Source organism: Netta rufina, assembly GCF_964035555.1.
Source record: "Netta rufina genome assembly, chromosome: 3".
NCBI lineage: Eukaryota > Metazoa > Chordata > Aves > Anseriformes > Anatidae > Netta > Netta rufina.
Window position 1 is genome coordinate 44,033,226 of NC_140125.1, and position 23,496 is coordinate 44,056,721.

The 23,496-nt window shown below is 40.6% G+C and overlaps 1 protein-coding gene across 10 annotated transcripts in view; it reads right to left on the reverse strand.

Annotated features, from left to right (window-relative positions):
• The window catches only part of DISC1 (DISC1 scaffold protein), a 200,629-nt gene that overhangs the window by 139,958 nt on the left and 37,175 nt on the right, over positions 1 to 23,496 (reverse strand). For all 10 annotated transcript variants that reach the window (XR_014618305.1, XR_014618306.1, XM_084284389.1 and 7 more), the window contains one exon: positions 1,737 to 1,884. Coding sequence is in view for 8 of the 10 variants with exons in the window: in XM_084284389.1 (XP_084140515.1) it covers positions 1,737 to 1,884 (148 nt within the window). In the remaining 2 variants the exon portion in view is untranslated. The remainder of the gene's footprint in view (positions 1 to 1,736; positions 1,885 to 23,496) is intronic.

Below are 23,496 nucleotides of genomic sequence, written 5' to 3' on the forward strand. Positions count from 1 at the left end.
AGGGCATGAACGTCAGTCTCATATATTAAACAAATAAATTGCCATACACGCTTTTCATTTAAAAAGTTCTTCATTTGCAAGAACATGAGACTGGCTTGATTACAGTAAAACTGCAATGTTCTGGTCTTCTGGGGCTAGTCATTTGTTTCATTTTCAAGTTGAAAAAGGACACTTTGGACATCACTGTTTTGTTCTGATTCAAAATGAAAGCAAAGACTGAAGTCTACAAATTTTCCTTGAAGAAGTGGTCCAGCTGTACTATATAAAAATGCTGCTGGAACAGAAAAAAAAAATTAAACTATTACAACTCCCTACTGAAGACGAAGGGTATGCTCACTCCCATCAACAAAGGAGCCAGACTGCAGACAAGTGGTGTGAAAGGCTATATGAATCAAGCAAGAAAAATAAAAGGTGCACAACAACACAGTCAAACTCAAGCTCAAAGAAAAGAGTGTGTGCAAGACAGAAAAGTGAGGAGCAAGAGGATATTCATCTGACCCTGAAGAATGGCACTGCTCTCAGACCTGTGCAAAGAGAAGAGTTACAGATAAAATCATCAGAAAGAGAGCAGGAAAACTTTCGTAAACGTATACATTATTTGTATTATATACATATAAATATAATACATATATTTTATATAAAAATAAGCAGAGTACATATTTCAAGGAAGCTTTAGCAAATCAATTCCTGTGACACTGAAAACACTACCAGCTCTAAATCCAAAACCATTACAAACTAATGCATAGAGAGAACACATTTTAATGATAAAATACTCTAATCTTTAAGGAATGGTAAAACAGTTTCTTAGAGCCTCAAAAGGCAGGAGAAAATAAGGAGTGAAGTTAGTAATGAAACGTTTCAAACTAAGTTCTAAAAATATAGGCTAAAAATACACTTAAAATCCAATAGATAATTTCTCAATAAATCCTATTACTTGTACTGATTTTATCTAATTTTCATGTATATCAAAAAATACACCAAAATTTATTTTCTGACACGCCACAACCTTTATATATACAAGCTGCCACAATACAAAAGGTTTTTCTTCTTTCATTTGTGCTACAACATTTGAGAATAGCTTCCAACACCTATGAATAATCCTCTTACTTTTAACAACAGTAACCAGTAGCATAGCAGAAGAAAGACCCAGGAATAGAGGCAACTTCTTCTTCCTAAACTAACTATCTCCCTTGGGTTATCCAAGGCACCTCACATTCCCCCAATCTTTGAAGTTGTTCTCCCTTCAAGAGAAGACTGAGAAGTTATTTCTGTGACTTTGTACAATGCAGAGCACATTACTGCCACCTAACAAGTGATGCATAAAAGGAAGCTCCTAAAGATCTATGCATCTCAAAGACGAATCTTTTTACTTTATATTTAAATGTCCTTTCATTGCGTGAAAAGGAGTGTCAGAATTAACTCCATTGGGAACCTTTGTTCAAGCTGCCTTGCTGTCATATACCTAAGCTGCTGGGTCAGGATTCAATCCCACTCCCACTCAACATCAGTCAGAAAAGTTCGATTCGATTCACCATTTCATCATAATCAATCTTTTTGAGGGCAATTCTGAAAGAACTGTGGGAAAAGAGGGGGAAGGCAAGTTTTCATAAATGTGCTCCATACTGATATGCTAGAAGGTCCTTAAAAACCTGTATTAAAATTCTTCACAAACTGTATTCCATACTTTAAGAAAGACAGAAGTGTTATTTTACACAGTAAGGAGGCATCAAACTTACCGATCTGCAGCCCAGCGTAAAGTTGCTTGAACTTGGGTAACAAACCTATCCAAAAAATTGCTAATTGAAGGGTGTCTTGAAGGAAGCTGGAATTTTAAAGATTTTTTTTCTTTCTCCAGTTCTTCTAGTTTCCGTCTAAATTTATCAGCTAGACATTCAAAAAAAAAAATAAATAAAAAGGTTACTGAACAGTGAAAAAAAGGTTCTGCTTTAACCGAAGAAGTATAAGGTTTGATCAACGAGAAGTAAAATCCACATCACAAATGGTCCTTTACCTTTTGATAAAATACTGCAGTCTGTCTTGCTCCGGGATGAATTACTGAGACTACAACAGACAATATCAGATAACCAGGATGCTCAGCAACTTTATTCTATGACAAAGACAAAACTGCAGGCTTCCCAGCACTTTCACAGAGTTTTAATCTGGTAAGGCTCAAAGTTATCGACCATGCTCTTTTCCCAGAGTAACAGCTCAGAACTGAGTTCTCTGAAAACTTCCACTTTTCACTGCTCCAGTTTTAAAACAACCTTAAATGGCAGTCCAGCATCTAAGGTCTGATTTTGACAGTGGCCATTTAAAGAGTACTCTGACTCTCCTGTAGCTCTATAGACTTAGAGCAAACACTTCTCTATATAAGTTAGTCTTTACTTTGTCTTCTTCCTCCGTGTAGAAACCAAAGGAACATGGTTCTACATACAGATAGATATTTCTGGTATGTTTATTCTCTATTTCTATGGTGCACACATACTAGGCAAAAAAAAATCACGCACAGGATAGATAATAAGCCTGGCTGGTCCAAGCCAGAACACCTTTGATGATACATTAGTCAAATCAGAGAGTTTTGAGTTAGTCCACAAATGGAAAACCTTTACAATCCAGTACTTTCCTTGTGACCTTGCTGTCTGCAATCTTGTGTGATTAGCATTCCTTCCCTTCCAGCATTTTCAGTACATGTTACTATCAGAATAACATCCATCTGTGCATGCTTTTTACCGCTTATTTTCTTTCTTTCTCCTCCAAGGGGTTTTAAGAAGAAAGGTGGTTTACATTTGCTGTTTTAGTGAAATGATCCATTTTTACAATAATCTATCATTAGTATTGATCTCCCTTCCGCTTCTGTGGTGATGGGGTGGAAATAAAGACACAGACTGTACTAATGAGGCTAGATGTCCCTAGGCCTGCAGACTGTTCCAAGTAGTTAAACTCATGCTATTATTACTATTAGGGAGAAAAACGCTGCCAGAAGGCTCTAGATGAAATGTGTGTATACTTCTCCTGCAGAGGAGAAACCCCTCTTCAGCACTGGAGGTGAATCACATCTGTGGTGCACTTCTCAGGGGCCACAACTGAACAGATTCTTCCCGTCCCTATCTCCACAAGGAAACTGCACAACATAAACTACCAAAATACAGCAGACTTAACGACTATGAAAAGATGAATGACAAACTAAAAAAAAAAAAAAAAGTAGATTGCTAATTTAGAGGGCAAATAATATAGCTGTATTGTCCACCTTCCTTGCAATATTTCATATAAAGTTGATCAGGAACTTGAATTTGAAGCTTGACTCTTTCCAAGGATCAAAACCACGTGCACCAAAAATAAAGCTCATCCACACAGAAACTTTGCAAGAAGTCCTACCCAGGTATACTCCCCTACCACGCTCAAGTTTGTGCAGGGAGAAAGCCACCAAAGGAACAAGATAAACAATGAGTTAAGTCTTTGTTTTCAGAAGAAGTCAAGTATTTGGCAACTCCAGGCTATCCCTGGGACTCTACAAGGCAGCCTGACATGGAACAACTCAGCTAAGGCCAGACTGTCACTGGGAAAGCACTGAGAGCTATGGTTATCCACAACCACTCTAAGAAAACAGCTATGTATCTGGCAATAATGATACTTCATTTCACATCAGCATGGATATCAATATAGCCATAGATCTGACATGCTCCAAGAGTTTTTTGTTTGTTGTTTTTTTCCCTGTTTAATAGTAGGGTGTTAGAGTGTGCAAACACCTCCTGGTACTCTCAGCCATAGGAGCAAAGGGCAGGCATGCCACAGTCATCACTAGATCTCTTGCAGTTTTTAAATGCATGGTAGATGAGCGCCCTCAAAAACGATGATGAACCACCATGGATCCTACTGCACCTATTGCTCCCTTGGGACTGGAGCTCTCCTGTGTGCACCTCATCGCAACGGTGGGCAGATACAGCCAGTCCAAACCATGGGCTCAGGGAGCACTGTGAGCAAACACACAGCAGTCCTGCTTTCCTCTGTCTGCAAATTCATCTGACAGTTAATTCTGGTGCTAAACAGCGACAGAGCTCAGGGCAGCAACTTGAGGGCTGGCTGAAGTCTCAGTGAGGACAGATCAGAGCTGCCAGCAAAACTGCAGTGCTGCAGTAACTCGCACGCAGACTATAAAACATACACACCGCTGGGGCTATCAGCAGAGCCATCTCACATGCTCATGAACCTTGTAATACTGCAGTGGACAGAAACAGCAGTTCTGACAAGGTCCTCATCTGTTTTCCTCCACTCTACCCCAAATTGAGAAGGGACAGCCAGGCAGGACACTGCTGAATGCTTCTCTTTCAGGTTTGCTCTGGTCAGTTCAGGATTAAAGAAGCCCAATCCAAACACTCAGCCAGCTGTAGCTTGAACTAAAAACACAACAGGTTTACAAACCCTGATGAAGACTACACATAGATTACCCAAAAGAATCTCTCCCTCCAAGTCAGAAAGGCATCAGTGATACCCATGCTTGATGGGATCCAAGTTTGGCAATGGGGCAAAATGTTCCAAGCCCCATCGCTACAGCATGGCGCATATCAACTTTCTCCCTTTCTGCTCACCCACCCTTGCTGTTTGCTTTTTCAAGTAAGGTTTATGGGAGGAGAAAAGTGAACATAAAATATGTTTACTATAGAAAGATACAGATATAGAAAGAGATCTGAACAAGGCCTAGAGGGTGGGAAGGAGGTCTATATGTGTTCTGACATAGCAGTGCTGGCTTAGGTAGCTCGTTAGGCACTACCCCAACCATATTATGCAAACCAGAAATTAGGACAACTAACTGGAAATAGTCCTGAGCCTTGTGGAAATGCCTTCAGTTAACTTTCTTTCCCTAGGCCGCGCCATCACAGCAGATGAGGCAGCCAAGCAACTGACAGCAGACAACAGTAGGCAATGGTTATTATTAGCAGGAGAGACAGGTTTTGGACAAGCATGTATTAGCAGGCTCTTACAGATTTTTTTGTTTGTTTTGTTTTAAAAAAGAGCAGTAAGGGAACACCCAAGTTATTGCCAAATCAAACCAGGATCTCTCTCACAGAGCAGTATCATACAGATTTATTCGCTTCAGGTCAGAAGCGATATATATCTGGAGCTGTTCTGTGTATGCAATGTTGAAATAAAAGCTGGGTCATCTTAGATGACAAGGGGCGGGCAGGACCATTCCTTCTTGGGACACCTCTGCAACTCCATTCATCAGCAACTCCACAGGATATGAGGACACAGATGAGAATCACAAGTCCATATTTTGACCAGAAAAATGTATCAGCATTTGCATCTCATGTGGAATTTCAAACACTAATATCAAAAATATCGCTACTACAACCAGAAAAGTAAGAACTGAATTGTGGCCAATGACCACTGACGATCAAAACAAGCAGAAACACCTACTTTTACTCAAATCATTCACTGTTGGGCTTCCTTCGTTACCTGAACAGGATTTATGGCAACTCTCTACAGCTATTCAAAGAGTTTGGACACATGGCAGAACACGCTTTCCCTTCCCAGCAGGTATGGCAGCAGCAGCATTTACTGTTGTAAAGCTTCCCAGGCATTCATCCATAACAGGGCATCGCCAAATGGCAGGCTTCAAGGAAGACATAAAGACTCAAGTGCAGAAATAAACTACAAAAAATGGCCTGGGGAGAAGAAACAACTAAATTGCATTTGGGATGGCAGGGCAGGAAAAGACAGGATCATTCTGAGAGATCCATGTGACAGGACTCAGAGGTACTACTACTGTGACTGAAAGACTGAAAGATGGGGAATTAACAACGCAGGTTTATATTCGTGCTGTGCTCTCCAAAACCAGCTGCTGGGGGATGCGGAAGACTGGTGTTCTCTGTATCCAGGGCAAGCAACTGGAAAATATGCACTGAAAAAGGAGCAAAAGGATAAAACCCATCCTACCATACTTCAATTTGTTCTTTGACATGATTATGCTTACACAATGTTTTTGTGTCCAGTCGTTTCATCCTTCCCAGCCCTAGAAACTGGCTATTTTTGGAAGGAAAACAGATGAGGGACCCCACATGACACTTCATTCTCTCATTAATTCTTGGCTGCATCCTGCTTTATATATTCCAGTCTACACAGAATTCAATTAGCTTCCACTACGAGACATTTCTAAATCATTTGTTCCACTGGTATTTTAGAAGTATTATTACTGGACATATCTGCTTGTCACCTTTCAGATTAAAAGACTGGTTATCCTTACTAGTTATCCTATCGTCATCAGGGATTACACCCCAAGAAGCTCCACCACCACCGAGCTGAATACTGCAGCACTCAGCTTCTGGGCTCCTCTTGTATAAAGGAGCCCCCTCAGTTTGTCCTGGCTGATGTCTTCAGTGCATGGAGAAACCAAGACACCTCAGTGCCAGCTGCCGAGCAGGGAGCCATGCAAATAGGGCTTATCTCAGTCCAGCTTTCCATGCTGCAACTCAGGAGAGAACTAGATGAAGCAGAAGTAATGGAAATGATAAAAATTCTAGCAAAAATGACACATGAAAGAGTTCAAAAAGATGGATTTTGTAATCTAGCAAAGATAAAGACTGAGGGGAGCAACTTTCAGTATACCAGGAAGCTGCAAAGAAAGAATTAATAAAATGTGTTTCACATCTACTCAAAACTAGAGTCCTCAGTAACAAACCTGAGTTGCAACAAAGGAGAACAGGAAAAACAGAGACAGTAAAGCATTAAAACTAGCTGCTTGGGAGAGCCAGGAAATCTCTATCAGTGTTAGTTTTCAGGTCAAACATATCTCAGGAGTAGCTCTGGCATAGTTTTTAAAGCTGAGGCCAGCAAAATCAAATGTATGCTCCTGAGACGCCTTTCCACCATATTCTCTAGGATTTTCTAGCCAGGAAGCAGACAGAAAACCTTTGCTATTCTTAAGCCATTAGACTCAAGAACACCACTTTCTTTTACCCTCATTTTAGACTTTTAAGCATGCTATTTCAACACAGAAAAGACCTTCACAGAATTCTGGAGCTCACTGATGAACTGAGACATGTAAAGAAACCACATGAACTCAAACACATACATCACAAACACGTGCTTAATGCTTTGTTCCTCTATCCCGTACTTCACAATAGATCATCTAACACAGTTTACGTGTAAAAAGCAATTCCCTTACTTGAGGAAGTAGCATGATAGACATTTGTTCTAAAATGAAGGAATTTTGGGGTATTCAATACAGACCATTTTACATGCAAGCACTCGGAATAAAGCGTAATTCCCTTTACCAGCCTTTTATTTCACTGTGGTCTGCTACCAGCTTGCCGACTTGGAGCAATCCTATGGATAGATTAGACAAAGCTCCTACTTCTGTGCAAAAGCCAACCTTTAAATTGCCTCCATCCCCACTGTTACTGCCTGATGCACTCCAAACATCCCACTCTGCTTGAGGCCAGCCCAGGGTGCAGGCGTGGAAGAGGCAGCCTACCTGCTGTTCTCAGACGAACAGACAGCAGCCTGAGAAATGCACAGTCTCCAAGGATCGTGCTTTGTAACAGCTTTGAGCAAAGGAAGCAATTTCCATAATTTTTAATTGACCATATGAGAACATCTGGCTACCTACCTAGTTTTTACATATTCTAATGTGGTTTTGTATTATTATTATTCCCATGAAGCGCAGTTTCACTTTATCAAAACTATTTATCATCATTTAAAAAACATTTAAGGAGATCATCACAGTGAGGGTAGAACTTCATTTACTACATCCTGCATATATTTACAGTTATTTATGTCTGTTCTTTGCTGATAGGTGGTAAGATGATCAATCGTTTTATTCTATGAGCTGTTGGAGGACATTAAGAAAGCATTTCTTCAGCTGGTTCAACTAGAGAAGACCATTTGATCCTGCCCCACAATTATGTAAACAACCACTTTCTTTCCCTCACTCCCCTCAAAAATCTGAAGGACTTAAAACTAGATTTGTGCACAGTTTGCACGTGAAAATAACACACTGCAATCCTAAAGTCTTTTTCTTAGCTGCTAGGTACTTCCAGAGCCAGGCAGCCTTCCCAGCGTTTGCTTTCTTAAAAACTTGAAAGCTTCCTAGATGACTTAAGTATTTTTATATACTCAGCATCAAAACTATTTTATAATCTATTTTGTACAAGCAGAACTCCCAAGATCCGCGCAGCATCCTGTGCCCAGCTGCACATAGGAACAGACTAAGAAGCAAAGCACAAAGCATCCCCTTACCTCGGTACTGCTTCCTGAGCCTACAGCGCTTGTTGCATGAAAGCCTTCCTAAGCAAGACACTACTCCTCAACCACTGCTTGGAGGGAGGGGAAAGTCACGAGTGGATCAACATTTATCCACTAGAAACTTCTCTTTTCTGTGGTCATGTATGGTTTTGGTCTCCAAAATACGCTATGACAGACAATTTCAAAATGTAATTATGAATTCTACCAACACACACCCCAGCTGACAATTTTAAACCTAAAGTCTGATGATGTTATTAGGTATTTCTTTTTCCTTTACTGTGAATATGAGATAACATTCCATCTCTGCTTTCCCCATACATCAATAATGGAGCCATTTTTATTTTCAAACTGCACCATTCATTTTTCTGGACAGACACTTACATTAGCTAAAGCAATCCTACAAAGGCTAGGAAGTGAAGAGTCTAATTGGGATCTTGAATGTGACTAAAATGCAGCTAGATAAACAGACTATTAAGCAAGGTGTCCGTAGCCCAATTACAAGCATTGGTCCCCTGCAAAATTACTTGCAGGAGAACATGCAGACCAATTAATGTCCAAATATAACGTGCAAAGACATATCCTATGATCAGAAATGAAGGCATTACAAGCAACTGGAGTCTGCATATGCTCTTCATTTAAGGATAAATTAACCATTTAACAGTGTTAAGCAGATGCATAGTAGAAAATATTAGACTCCTTCCAAGTCCAAGCTCTCTGGATGTGTGTAAACAGGAGCTTTAGATTACATGCGGAGAGTGTAAGCCACCAGACAAGGCCATAACCCCTTGGTACCACAGCCAAATGTTCCTGTTCCATGTTCTGTTCATAAAAGGATAGAGCACAATGCAGGTGAAAATATCCTGATTAGCAACCACTTAATTTTTCCATTTCAGTAACAAAAAAAAAAGGTAACTTTGTAAAATTCAGCACACCGGGCATGCTCCCGAGGTATCAGCACGGCCTTGAGGAGCAGCTGAGCAAACCAAACTCTTGGCTGCTGAACAGCCTTTGGAGTCTGAAGCAGCCCTGACAAAATTCACCCTGAAGCAGGAGCGTCAAAATCTGTTCAAAGTGCTACATTTCACTATTCATTGTTCTGTGTGTATTTCTCAGTTATTTGGCACTCATACTACGTGTGACAAACCCTTCTAATTCCCACTTCACCCTGTTGAGACGCTAGATGGATGTTTGCCTTTGACTCTGGTGCTATTTAAAGTTAAAAGCCCAGTAACCTCAAGAGTGTAAGAGAGTCACCCTCCTGAACTCCCAGCCAGACTTGAGGCACCGGAGTGGCCAAAACACCCAGCAAGGACCTGAAGTCACACTCGGTGCTCCTGGCTTCCCCTGCTGTGTGCTACATTACCTGCCTACAATTTCTCCACTCTCACCTTTCCTAGCAAGAGGAGACTGGCATATATAACACAGGAGAGGAGAAAGGAAAGGAAACCTAGTTTTCCAAGCAGTCCCTCAGATAAAAGCAATGGAGAACAGCGTCTGAAGGACTTCTTACAAGTGCTTCTCAAGCTGACGGTCTCCCAGTGTTTTCCACCCTCAGTCCACACTAGTTACAGTCCAAGGAAATTGCTGTGTCCTTAAAAGATACAGAACATTTCAGAATTTAATATAGCGAGTGTCAGTGCTGCAGCAGAGTTGGGAGCCTGAAAGCTTTAAAAATACAAGAGCAGACACATTTCAGCTGTTATATTTCTTATGAAAAGAAGCTTGACACTTTGGCAGAAATTGATTTTCCCTCTCTAATTCATATTGGATTTGAGAATGTTCGTTTAGGTTTTGAACAGAAAGTGCAATTCTTCAAAATTTCACCAATGTGGAAACTTCCTCAAAACATACCATCAAATTTCCTTTCCATTAGGTTTTCCACCTACAGTCTACGCTTGAACATTGAAAAGTCTATGCTGTGTGTGAAACTTCTTGCCAGAAGGGCACCAGTGAAAGCCTAGTGTAGACTCAGACTAAGTTTTGTCCAGTGCCCCTATTTCATATAATATCCCCAGCAGAAGCCTTGGTGACAAATTCCCACTCAAATCTGTAACATGTTCTCCATAGCCTAGCACTATGAGTTAAACAGAGCGGTGATTTATGGGCACAATCCATAGGAATTGGTGGGGCTTGTGAGGGTGTAGGTAAAGGTACTATCAACGTCAGCTGGAAGATCGGCAAAAAGCCCCAAAACCAGAAAGGTTCCTCCAGCTGCCTCTGGGAAAGGAAGAGGGTGAGCATCCCATAGAAACATAGGAAAAGCAACATTTTCTAATGCTGGCCAAGTAACTTAAAAGGTTAACCACCCAAATCAGTATTCTGACATTTTCTTTCTCGTTATCACCTGACAGTGATGTAGGCTGACCTGTCCTTACAGCTGTTATTTCTAGGCTGAGCTTAAGGCACATCATGACGATCTGGATAAACTCACATCTCTTCTAACACGACTATCCTGCAAGCAAAGTAGTTATTATTTGCCACTATCATCTCACAGAAAAGCCTCCAATGTAAGCCAAAACCCAATCATACAAGGCTCAGACAACGGGAAAAAAAAAAAAAAAATCCTACTCCAATAAACCTACAATCGACAAAACAAACAACAGTCAAAAGACAAATGGAGAAGACAAAGCAGAAGAGAGCCAGAATGGATGAAAACGGTGCATAATATTTCCATCGTACCAGTAGCTAAATCTCCACTGCCCTTAATAGGAAACTTCTGAAAAACATTACATTTTGATAGTGTTTTTAACGACAACAGTTCTAATAGTGAGAATTTAATAAGTATTTTGCATCACAGCATAAACTAGCCACTTCCATAATTTGCTAAATGCTGGAGTAATTACATTTTTAAAAGTGCCTGACATGCCTAACAGTTACTGGAATAATGGACAATTTTCTGCATATGACAAGCCCTTACTCATCTTTGTAATTGCACTAAAATAATGGTACAATTCCACGCAGTGTCTGTCCCAGATAGTCATTATCTTTGGATTTGCTGCATTTGTAAATTCCTTCAAACACAACAAGGGTTTCAATGCATCGGCATTTTTTGGAGACATCATTTCTGTTTTAATCAATTCACCGTACAAAATAAACAATGCCCTGTTGACTGTTTGCTTTTGATATTCTTTTATAAGCATCAATTTCCAGTGGAACCACTGAGATGTCTGCATTTCCAATACGACTTTACAGTAAAAATAATATACGATAACATTGAAAGATACATTAAAGGGAAAAACAAGCTGATTGCTGGTGCACTTTATTTGGTATCAACATTATTTTGTAAGCAGTGCTGACAGTACTGTCACTACATATGAAATTGTACAGAAATAAAGAAAAACATGTACGGCTGATTCCAGGCTGAATCTGCATTTAAAAAAAAAAAAAAAAAAAAAAGGAAAAAATGTAAGGAGGTAAGGCTATACAGCACAATGGCATAGATCCCTATTCTGAATTAAATTTTGCTCTGAAAAAGATCCCTCAAAACCAGGATGCTAGCAGAAATGAATACAAAACTCCTTGGCTTACAATATAGCCATAAGGATACTCCTTCCTTTTATTAGAATTGGTAGAGAAGGAACTTCGGTAATGGTTTCCGCATACGTGAATGACTGTCAGCTATATTTTAATGTGAATAGAGGATTCAGTCTTGTTCCACTATATCCCTTTCCTCACTCCAAGAATGCCCAAGCCAATACCTGCCTTTCGTAACTGCCTCTGAATAAGTACAACTGGTCAATTAGAAGGTAGGCCTGTCAATTAGCAAAAAAGCAATGCAATCCCTGCAAAGAATTGCATTATAATGTGTGATACTTGTTATTTCAACAAAGGGAGTTCTAAATACTCTACAAAAAATAAAGTCTGATGGACTATACCTTGGCTTTTATATCAAGGATTTTATGACTAGAGACAGACAGATTACATCGTGGATCTAAATTTCTTTGTTCCAGCTGTCAGACAAAGAAAAGGATCCCTCATTATTGTCTCACCTGAACATACTGAGAACACCATCCTGAAATACAGTCTGAATGTTGGGAAGGTTTGTGGTTTTTTGTTCTTGTTTGTTGGTTTGTTTTTTTTTTGTTGTTTGTTTGGTTTCTGGTTGAGCTTTGTGACAGAAGTACAAAACCAGTATAGATAATAAAAGGAGTTTTCTGCAAGGTTTATTTTCATATTTTTAAAAACCTGTTTTACCTGTGCTGTGAAAATGCACACCAAAGCATCACAAGTGCTAGGCTAAGAACACCAGTGAGTAGGCATCGAGCTGCTTTACATTGAAGTTTGAAAGAAAATAGCACAGATTTTAAGATGTGGTGGATATTAAATTGTGCAATTGTAACATCTAAAGAAATTGGCTTGTAGTTTTGTTGAAGTTACCAGCTACAGGTCAGCATCACCAAAATGCAATTAGACGTTATCCTCCTTCCACCGTGAGACACAGTGATGAAAGGATATCCAATATTCCGTCTTATAGAATGGATATTACATACAGCTAACTATAATGAGAATATAAATACGTGCACACAACCTCAAACTGATTGCTCTGAAAACTGCAGAGGGAAACTCTGCAAGGAAACTTGAAGCTTTGCTCTAGAAACAAAAAGAGAGAGTAGATAAAGGAAGTCTTTGTGGTAACTGGGCTGAAAAAAAAAAAAAGTGCATTAATTATGGATGAGTACTTGGATGACAGAATTTTGCTTTTAGTTAAACAAAATCTTTCTTTTTCCTTCCTCACTCCATGCATTCTCCTTCATGAGTTCTCCACAATAATGGTCAATGCTTTATCATATTCCAAGTCTCAGTTTTAGAAGTCTATACAGTCTCAAATACATACATCTAATTTCCTGTTTCAATGTTCCTTCTTTATCCCTGATGCCCTTCAACTTCACCTAGAATTAATCTGATACACTTTCTGATACACTCTGCATCAGTAGATGCAAAACCCAAAACTGTATACAAACTATTAAAGATGCTGGTGTAGTTTAGCCTAGCCACATTTCCAATTTCACCATCCATCACTATTTTAGCACCCAGAACCCAGGAGTTGCACTGTTTTACATCATCCAGAAAAGGTCACATTCTAAAACAGAAAACAGTAAAAGAAAAGAGTTTACAACATTTGACATTTCTTCTCAGACTATTTTGTCTGCCATAAATCAGAATAAATTCACATATTTTTAAATGTTTTTGGATTTAATTAAATTCCACCAGCTGAAGAAACCTGAATTCAATGATAAAGGATATCATTTAAACACAGAATAGTTGCTGACAATAACTGGTGACTTATTTCCTTGCCTATCCTTTTGAACTTGGTTTCACAACCCAATTCCCTCTTCTCTGGGACATCCTTACCCCAGTTTCTCCCTCCTCTATTTCTCTGCCTCTTCATCGTCTTCCCTTCCCACACCCCCCATCTCAGCTAGCATCTCTTTCTTTAGTCTCTCTTCTTTCCCAGCAGTGATTTGGTTCCTCCTCAACTTCTGCTGGACATAGAAATTCACTCCCAAATTCACAAATAGGCCTCCATCAAAACTCCCCCTTTCCCCAACCACACTCTTGACTGCAATCAAAGGCTGGAATAAAGTTAAATTTTGAGACAGGACAACAGAGGAAATAAGGCTTTTTAGCGATCTGATCTTCACCTGCAGTTCGTTGGCTTGCATATACTGAGCTCTTGACTCTTTCCTAAATACCGTCTTCAACAGCACCTTCTCAAAATTGTTTTTGGTACTAATGCACGCACGGGGTGAACATAAAATAACTGAAATCATTTTGGGCTGTGAAACACAACCGTAGTTTGATCACACAACTGTAAAGGGGAAAAAATAATAGAATGGTAAATGTAAAAGCTGTAATCCCTCTTTTTCCTGGAGGCTGTATCTCAAGCACACTTTGTCCAAGTTTTAAGTCATTTAAGTTGTCCAAATTTTAAGTCATTAAATATTATCTGACATAAGGGCACTAAATTCTGTAAAAAATACAGTAAGTTTAGGGGTTTCAAAGCAGTGTGAAATGTAAACATCTCTACTAAAACACGTTCTCAAACTGAGCTGTAGCACAGGCACATCTCACTGCAACATCTTATGGAAGACAAGCAGATATAACACACTTCCTTGAAATGGCAGCTGTGTGTTCTGCATGTTGGGAACAAAGCTTGGAAAACCTGGGATTTCCACCCCAACAGTCGTTTAAAAATGACACAGCCTTTATGTTAGGGCAACAGGGTGCAAAGCAGAGCTGGCAATTCTCTGTTTTCCCATCCTCACCCATCCACCAGATTTTCTGTAGTATTTCTTGTCAAGTTATCAGCAGCTTAAGAGTATGATAGGAAGAAAACAGTTAAAGAGTTGTTTGATTTCCCCATAGGAACCTCACAAAGCAGTCTATCAGCCTGCTTTGCGCTGGAAAGGCTGAAGTGAACAAAGGAAAGCATTACCATACAAAACCTCTCCCACATGGGTGTGTTTTCCTTTTTGCTGCTTCCCATAAAGCTCGCAAAACACGGAATGCTAACCAAAATATTACAGGATCCTACAGATCTCCAGCATACCTTTAGACAAAATTAAAGAATAGTTACAGGGTTATATGCATAATCAAGAAACACCATCTAGAAACTCTTTGCCCAGAGTTTCCCTTTATGCATCTACACGTATCTGCATCTTTATGGAAGGAAAAAAGGAAAAGAGAAAGCAGTAGGGGTATACACCACAGTTTCATGGGAAGGGTTCAGCCCATGGCTGTTAGGCAGCTTGAAGTGGCACTGTATTCTCTAATGAGCACCAATTCCCCAGTGCTGCTACAGGATCTCAAACAACCCCATTTCTTTCAGTTTCTAGGTCCTCTCTCTGTAAAAATGTAGACTGTAACAATTGCTCCACGGGGGCATCGTTAGGCTTAATTAACACCTGTGTGAGATCTTCAGATAAAAGGATTACTATAATTACACAATATTAAGTGCTTCTTGCATAAGAAACCCTGTATTATCCCTTTCATAACTTGACCTTTTCGTAGAACTTAGTGCCTTTCTTGTTCTTTTAGAGGACTCTTCCCTATTAAGGACTGTCTTACCTCCTTAATCTTGTAATTCCAAAAGTAGGTAAAGCCCACTCTCTCCTGTTTGATAAGAAGGGAGTCTGGAGTCCTTTTTTTAAAAAACAACAACAACAACAACAACAAAAAACATTGTCCTCTTGCCTCGTCTTCCTCCCTTTTACACACTTATCACATTTATGACCTTTTCATCCTGGCTCTGCAGCTGTCCCTCCTGTCCCAGTCCCAGCACAGAACCTGTGGAGGTGTTTCTGGCACAAGAATTACTCTCCCCATACACAAAGCACCAGCAGGGCTGCATACAAGGATCACAGCACAGCAGTGTGGAGACGACCACAAGGCTGCTTATGTGCACCCCACAGACCTTTACCTGCTCTTAGGTCCCCGTTCAGCAGCAGGGTAAAGAACAAGAGAACATCCCACGGACCTCAAAAGCAAGACCCCAAAGCAGGACCTAAGGCCCAGGTGTGCCAAGCTCATGTGGCATCAGCGGATTCTGCTCAAGCACAGCAGCTGCAAGGAAGCTCAGCTCCCTCCATCCTCTGCAGAAGAGCCCTCACATGTCCTACCCCAGAGGAGAAGAGCAATGCCAGGGCAGTCTCAGTGCTCTCTGTGCTTAGCACGGCTAGATGTGAAAACTCTGAACCCAGGCTGGCTGCCTTCTTTCAGCCTGAGCCTGCAGCAGCCTCTCCACCTACCTGCTCATCAGAGCCTCCCCGGGCTGGAAATTCAAGTTGCCAGTCGGGCGGATGCCTTGCCTGAGAGCCAGGTGAGAACCAGAGCCAGGAGGGAAGGGCAAAGAGGAGCAGAGTTTGATGGGACTTGGCCTGCAGAGGCAAGGGCAGGAGTACCTGCCGGCTATTGCCACCCTCTCCTGAAGGGGTTCAGAAAAGCACATGCTCCAGAAAGGACATGGGATTTGCTATTCTTGTATGAACTCACATAAAGAAGATGGGACATCTTTCATGTGTAGTGCTGTAGTGCCAGAAGGCATGGGTTCTGCTTCAGCCCTGCAGCTGAGCTCTACACACATCTCCTACAAGCATGGAAAACAAACGCACTAAAGCCTGCTTTTTCCTGTAGCATGTGGTAACCACAAATGGAAGCGCTGCAATAAGTAAGTTTATTAGCATACAGCTTCCCAATAACTAATATTTGCCTTCTACATGAGCTACAATTAAATAGCACTGCTACAATAGTGAATTTGGTTATGAACTATGCCACTACATCCACAACACCTCAACAGTTTTCCACAACCACCAGAGCGGCTGTTCTACCACAGCAAAATAAACACTGCCCTCCGGCATCCCACCTTGATTCTGTCCAGCAGCATCCTCTGCTATTGATATTGTTTGAGCACTGTCTTTAAAATAACAAGCAAGGATTAAATGGATGTGCCTAAACAGCAACTTCCATAAATATTTTTTTCAAATACCTCCGGCAAATGCAATAGAAGATATCTGCTTTCCCCTCCCACAGCCATTCAGCTCATTTTTACTTTACCTCAACTGGACAGCTTAGGAAGAACTGTGGTAAAATATGTAGATAAGACAGATGGTATTTGCTGCTCTTTTATCAGTCCTGCTGCTTAGTAGTTTTCCAAAGTCATCATAATTTATCACTTGAAAAGTCCCAAATAGATCCTGGGTTCCACTATAACTTCGCCTTCCCTATTTTGTGAGGGAAATTATTTCTGCTTACAGGAAACATCAAACCTTCAACTAAGTACCAGAACTACAAGAAGACACCTGAAACAACTGACTTCCATTCTTTGCTTTTAAATTTCGCCTCAAAAAGCCTTATTTCAACAGGTCTGAATAGAAGCCATCCCCTGTACTTCACAGCTGGAGCAGTGGGGCAGGGACAGCTCAGCCCTCCTTTTACAGTTCTCTTCACAATATCCACCCTCACCCTAAAACATGCTCATTGCTCTCTCTTCTGCCCCACACAGAGATTCTCTCTCTTCCCAGATTATATGACAAATTATTTATATATATATATATAAATAAATAACCAACCTACTCAAACTATACGATCCTCTTAGGAGAAATGTCTTCATCATCATATATTAAAAGCTGTTTGTCTGATGTTCCTTCTCCTTACTTTTAAAGACAGAGATTTTAAGACAAGAAACAAGGTTAAAAATATCACTACCTGGTTACAGACCAATGACAAGAGGAGAAAGAGTCAAAACGATAGGTTTGACTCTAAAATACCACTTTTTGAAGACTGCGTTGCTAGACTCTCGGTTAATCAGTGTTCAGATTGCAATTCTGGCAGTGGTCATTTCTAAGCAAGACATTCTTCGGTGACAGAGGACATGAAAATAACTTTTCTCATGTTATTTACTAGAGGCTTCACATTTCAACACATATCTGCTTCCAAACAATAAGCTCCTGTCAAGTTAGCGGTCCATCAAATCTGTCAATTGCAACTCATTTTGTGCTACAGGACAAGCCGACACATTGCATAAAGGTCAAGTGGAAAAATGTCCCTTCCACTACATCAATGTCAGAAGTTGGTAAAGGTCACTCCATCCAATAATTGCTACTACAGAAAAGAACTTTGTTGCAATCTACATGATTTAAAAAAATAATAATACTGTTCAAGTCCTTCATTTTTTTCCAAGATGTGACACGCTAACACCCCTGTCATTTTCCTGTGGCCCATATGCTCTAATGAGAACAGCTTGACCTACAGGCTCTATAGTACAGCAAATATAACACAAAGTTACATTAAGGTAACGTTTCTGTAAAAGAATAAAAAATAAAATCCTGGTATACCTCAGTTATAACACCTTATAACTGTGAAGCTCCAATCAAAACAGGAGTTCAAAGGGCTTCAGTCTCATTAAAATTTGGAATGCTGTGCTAAGATGAGCGATGGTACACTCATTTTACGGACCACTTGTCTGTAGCAGAGTGAAGCAGCTTGCCTAGTTAAAAAATCCAAAAGCAAATATGATCACATATTCTAATACTTAAAAAAAAAAATGAAAATATGCTGCACTTTTATTTTCTTATAGCTTCCTGTTCCTGCATAAGAATTCATTCTCTCTCTCATCTGCTTCTCCAGAAAGTATCCCTCTATTGTTTGGAACACCATAAGCTGTAACATGCAAAATTAACGTGTACAAATACAGAAGTTAGCTTTACATCAGTTTAACACTGGAGCTGCAGCCATAAGGCTGAACAACCCAACTAACGTAGCTGGATGTATGACCCTCATCATGAGGGTAAGCCTGGCTTGCATTGCAGAACAGCAGAAAAGAAGGGGAAGGAAAATGCTGAGGCTCACCTTGTCTCACTGCATCAATCAAAAACCAGCTCATTTATAACTCAGTATACTCTCAGTCTCCATTATTAATGAAAGATTTAAAAAGGAACACTGGCGCATAGGATTCAGATCCTGTACCAAGACAAGTTTGGAAGAAATTTTGCAATTACTGGGAAGAGTGGTAGAAAGATTTTACATATTGGACTCTAAAAGCAGAAGACCCCAAGGATCTCCCTCACCCTAGTGTTCAACCAATGCTCCGATTACAAATCTGGATGCCCAATACTTACAAATTTACCTGGGTCCTACCAGATTCCCCCAACACCAACTGAATATAAGCTGTGTGCACCCTGCATGCCTTTCTTCTTCAATCAAACCAAGAAGAAACTTTTTGTTAAAGAAACAAAAAGTTAATCAGAGACAAATGCAAATCCATCTCTATGACATATGCCAAACATTGACCACCTGAACCAACTGAAATTTTGTTATCACCAACATTAACAGCAGGATCAGGCCATGCTGTGGGTATGTACTGTAAGATGCGCAGTACAGGTATCTGTAGCCACATACCTCTCTTTCAAAGCATTTTTGCTTCATTTAGGGGGGAAAGAAAAAAAAAAATGATGTGGCATAGCATAGTAACTTGTAGCTCCTTTCCTAGGTTTTCATTTCCACAGTGAAGTGGAAGCTGGAAGCAAGCCAAGGGATGGGGTCACATTCTTCACAGACCTCTTCACTGCCACTTTAGCTGCCATACGAACGAATGGGAGTGATGTTTGTTTTACCCTCTGGCATGTTTCCTAAACGTGTCAAATTCAACTAGTTATTCAAAGATACTCGATAAAAACACTATCAAGACCTTAGAAAGCCACAAAGGAATTGTAGGTTTCTTCAGCAACAAGCACAATGACTGACGGCAGCTCTTTAACGATAGGTTGTGAGCAGATGCAATAAAGCACATCCAGAAGAAAACAAAATTAGCCCCAACATTATCTGTTTTCCAGCTGTTCAGTAAAGAAAGTTAGGAAACACATTTTTAAAGCCTATTTTAGGTTAACAAAGTACTGTATTTAAAGACTCTCCCTTGAGATGTGGATGCTTTACTGTAACTGCATTACCACAATTGAAAATACCCCCTCCTTTCTGGAGAACATTATTTATGTTTACCTGGAAACTTCATCATGAGTGCATTACCAAAAATTTATCCTTGCCGGCTTTCTCCTACCTGAAGACGTAATGGCTTAAAAATCCCTATCTAATAATCTAAACATGATGAATCTCACATCCTTCTGAAGCCTGTGGGATCTTCAGGTGCACAGCCCATTTGCAGACTGGAGTGGTTATAAGAGCCTATATCAAGGAAGAAAACTATGATGTGTTTTTTGGTTGGTTGGTTGTGTGTTTTTTGTTTGTTTGTTTGTTTGTAATAAAGGAATGAAAAGTTAAGTTCACAAACCTTATCTTGCATCTTTCCAAGCACAGTCCAGCAGCATGAATGTACATGCAACATAATACGGGCATTTTACACCAGCAGAAGAATCAAAAGCAGTGTTGAAGTGACAAGAATTGCCAGACTACATCAGACTCAGGTCCAACTAGCACAAGATCCTGCCTGCAGCAGTGACAAGTGGATGTTTCAACATTTCAAATGATGGAGAGAAAGGCCTGTAGGGGCAGCCTGCCAGTCTCTGGAATGCTGCGCACACTCCAAGTGCCAGGAAACCCTATCAAACTCTTCAGCAGTCTCCAGGAATTACAAGGCTGTAATATCCTGTACTTAATGCAATTATGCTGTGATGAGTCTCGAGAAACAAACCTTCAAATAAAATTCCTAGTGCTAAGTTTCCAAACCCTTTTTCAAAAGTACATTTTTAAAGAGAGCTAAGCAGAAGCCACAATCATGGCACAATAGGCGATGTGTCAAATACATGAAAAAACACACTGAAATGAAAAAAGTATTTGCATGAAGTTTCAAAGAAAATGAAGGTCTGAATATTATTCTTTCAGAAAGCTCCTATAGAATATTTCCCTCTGTACAACTACAGTATATCCCTGTTACTGAGCTTCCCTGATGATCAAAAGCCTTTTTTTTTTTTTCAAATAACTTCTGTAGAAGTTCTCCCTGATGACGCTAAATTTGCACTGTCATCATTCTAATTTGCATTCATCTTCTTTCCCTCTCTGTTACTAGACAGGAGAATTAACATAGAACTCCCAAACTTGAAATAAAATATTTTGCAAGTAGCAAAAATGTCCCTTCTTCATTTCAGATGCTCCTGGTGACTCCATCCAATTTCACTAGTCTATCTTCGAAATCCAAACAACTCATCATATGTACATATACATAACCTGACTTTAATTTACTCCTTTTTCTATGGCAAGAATTAAAGTATTTGATGTTAAGGTACCCTCTAGCACTACAGCTTCTTGCCCTTTCCTAGCTTGGCTCCATTTTTCTTCACATGTAAACACGACTTTGGCTTCCTCATTTAAATCCACTAAAGACAAGACCTATCTGTGAAACTAGAGTACACATTTCCTCAAATCTGGCAGAAAGGACTGGAATCTTGTTTTGCTCTATGGCAGCTGGCCACGAGGCTCTCACTGGGCCCAGGCATGGAGCTCACCCAAGGATGTTACAGCAAGGTGCAATTCCAGCTGAACCCCTGATGTGCAGGCTTGTCACCCCTCCTGCACTCACAGCAGAGCTAAGAAAGCAATCACAAGGCCAGCAGTTTTAGCTCTAGGCTGCAGGCTAGAAAGGAAGAAACAAAGACATCTGTGTAAGCTTTAGGAGCCAGGTCAAGGGAGAGGTGCAGCGATAGCTCAGTACAGCTGCTCTGCTCCCCATACCAGAGGCAGACTGGGAATTTCCTAGAGGTAATACAGGTAGGAAGGATGCAACTGTGTGGGACTGACAGAAACAGAGAAGGAAGGAAGGAAAAAAGGAACAGTGATGCCTGTGATTATGAAGGTGCAAAGGCAAAAGACATGGCAGAAAGCACAAAAGCAAAGTCTGAAGGAATGTGATCTGAAGTGAGAGGTGTGGCTAGGAAGTAACAGAAAGGACAAGGAAAGCTAGAAGAGCATTTGAGGGTGGACATTTGATGCATCCTCCACCATTTGGAGGGAAAAACAACAAGCAAATAAATATATGATACAATTTAAATGTTTGCATTTAGGGAAGAAAAAGAAAAAAAAGAAAAAAACACCTACCAAAATCCCACTGTTCTTCCAAAAAGCCAGAGGTACAGTTCTGTTCTTTGACTCCCAGCAAAATTAGACAGCAATAAGTTCACACAGCTCTTTGTATTATACTTTCCTGCTAAAATACCTATCACTGTGATCACAGACTTACAACTTCAGGGACGGTGAACTTCATTAGGCACTGAAGATGGCCTGCAGAATCTGACCCAAAACATTCACAGCCAGCAGGAAAATATCATGCAAAAATATACACTGCCATCACCCAAATCTTTCTCACTAGTTTACAGAGGGATTCAAACCAGCAGGTATATATTTGATGCAAGCAGCTATACTGTGAGGCTCCCTCCCACATTAAAGAGCACAGTGGCTTGACCTCCAGCTCCATTCATACTGCACTATTGTTCCTCAGGTTCCTGGGTGCTTCTGCAAATAAAGGAATGCAGGGGAACATCACCTGGCAAGAAAAAAGTCAGTATCTTTCCACCCTATTGAAAATTAACTCATTGAGAGAAGGGGAGAAGTAAGATGTCCCTTGTTGTCATGCCTCCACCTTGATTTCAGATAACTCTGAGACAACAGAGTGACTATTTTGCAGCAGCTCTGCAGCCCAGAGGACTGCTGCCACCACAGGAGTGCAGTGCAGCAGCAGGCTGATAATATCCATCACCCCCAGGGGACCACAATTAGCAGGTGAGGAGCAAATTCAAGCCCTGCTCACCTGGTGACAGACAGAAATAGCAGCAGCACAGGCTAAGGAAGCCTGCTGAACAAATGCATAACAAGGTCATGGGAGAAGAAGATGCAGGATCTCGGGTTGGAGACAAAGGACATTTGCCAAGCACATTCCTGAAGTACAAAGGAAAGTTACAATATTAGGATATCTCTAGCAGTAAGACAAGGTCATGGGAGCAGATGACATGACAGTGGGAGACACAGGAAAGTGAGTTTCTTGCCTTTCAATCACTGAAGTTCCTCACAGCATCCTGTGCATGCAGGTTGATCATGCACAGTCCTCGTGCCTGAAAGACTGGAAATCTTCACTTTAAAACAGCATCTGCTGGGGCTTGATTGCAGAATAGGAGCCCTGGTAACTCCCCACAGTTAAAATTAAGGCGGTAAAGAAACAAACACCTGGTAACCCTTCACCAGAAAGGACCCCCAGGTAGGGTATTTCTGAACAAACACATGCACAACCCCAGGCGAGAAAATCCATACGTGGATAGCAGTTCTGTCCCGCTGGGGTTACCCTGGTAATTAACACTCCCTTCTTCATTATGGTCACGCACACAGATTTCATTAGCAAGCAGCTGCCTATGCCTCGAAGTTACTGAGCGATAAGGAAGGCAGCAGCCATACAAGGCTCAATACAAAAAACACACATGGCAAGAGCACCGCCTGCACAAAGACCGTGAACCGACAGTAAGGCACTGAGCACATCTTGCTACTCTTAAACACATCCCAAATCTACAGGATATTCTTCAAACAGGTACTAGAGGCCCAGCTGGCCTCCTCACTGATAGAAGGCAGGACAGTTATGAATATTGCAAGAGCTGGCAGTGATGAAGTACTCTTTAAACTTTTTGAACCTACCCTGAGCTCCCAAGGAGTACGTTCTCTGCCTAGAAATAAACATCACTACACCTTCATCCTAACCTTCAAAACACCTTCAAAAGAAATCTCCACAGCTAGTTAATCTCAGCTGAGCGAGATATGAACGCCAGC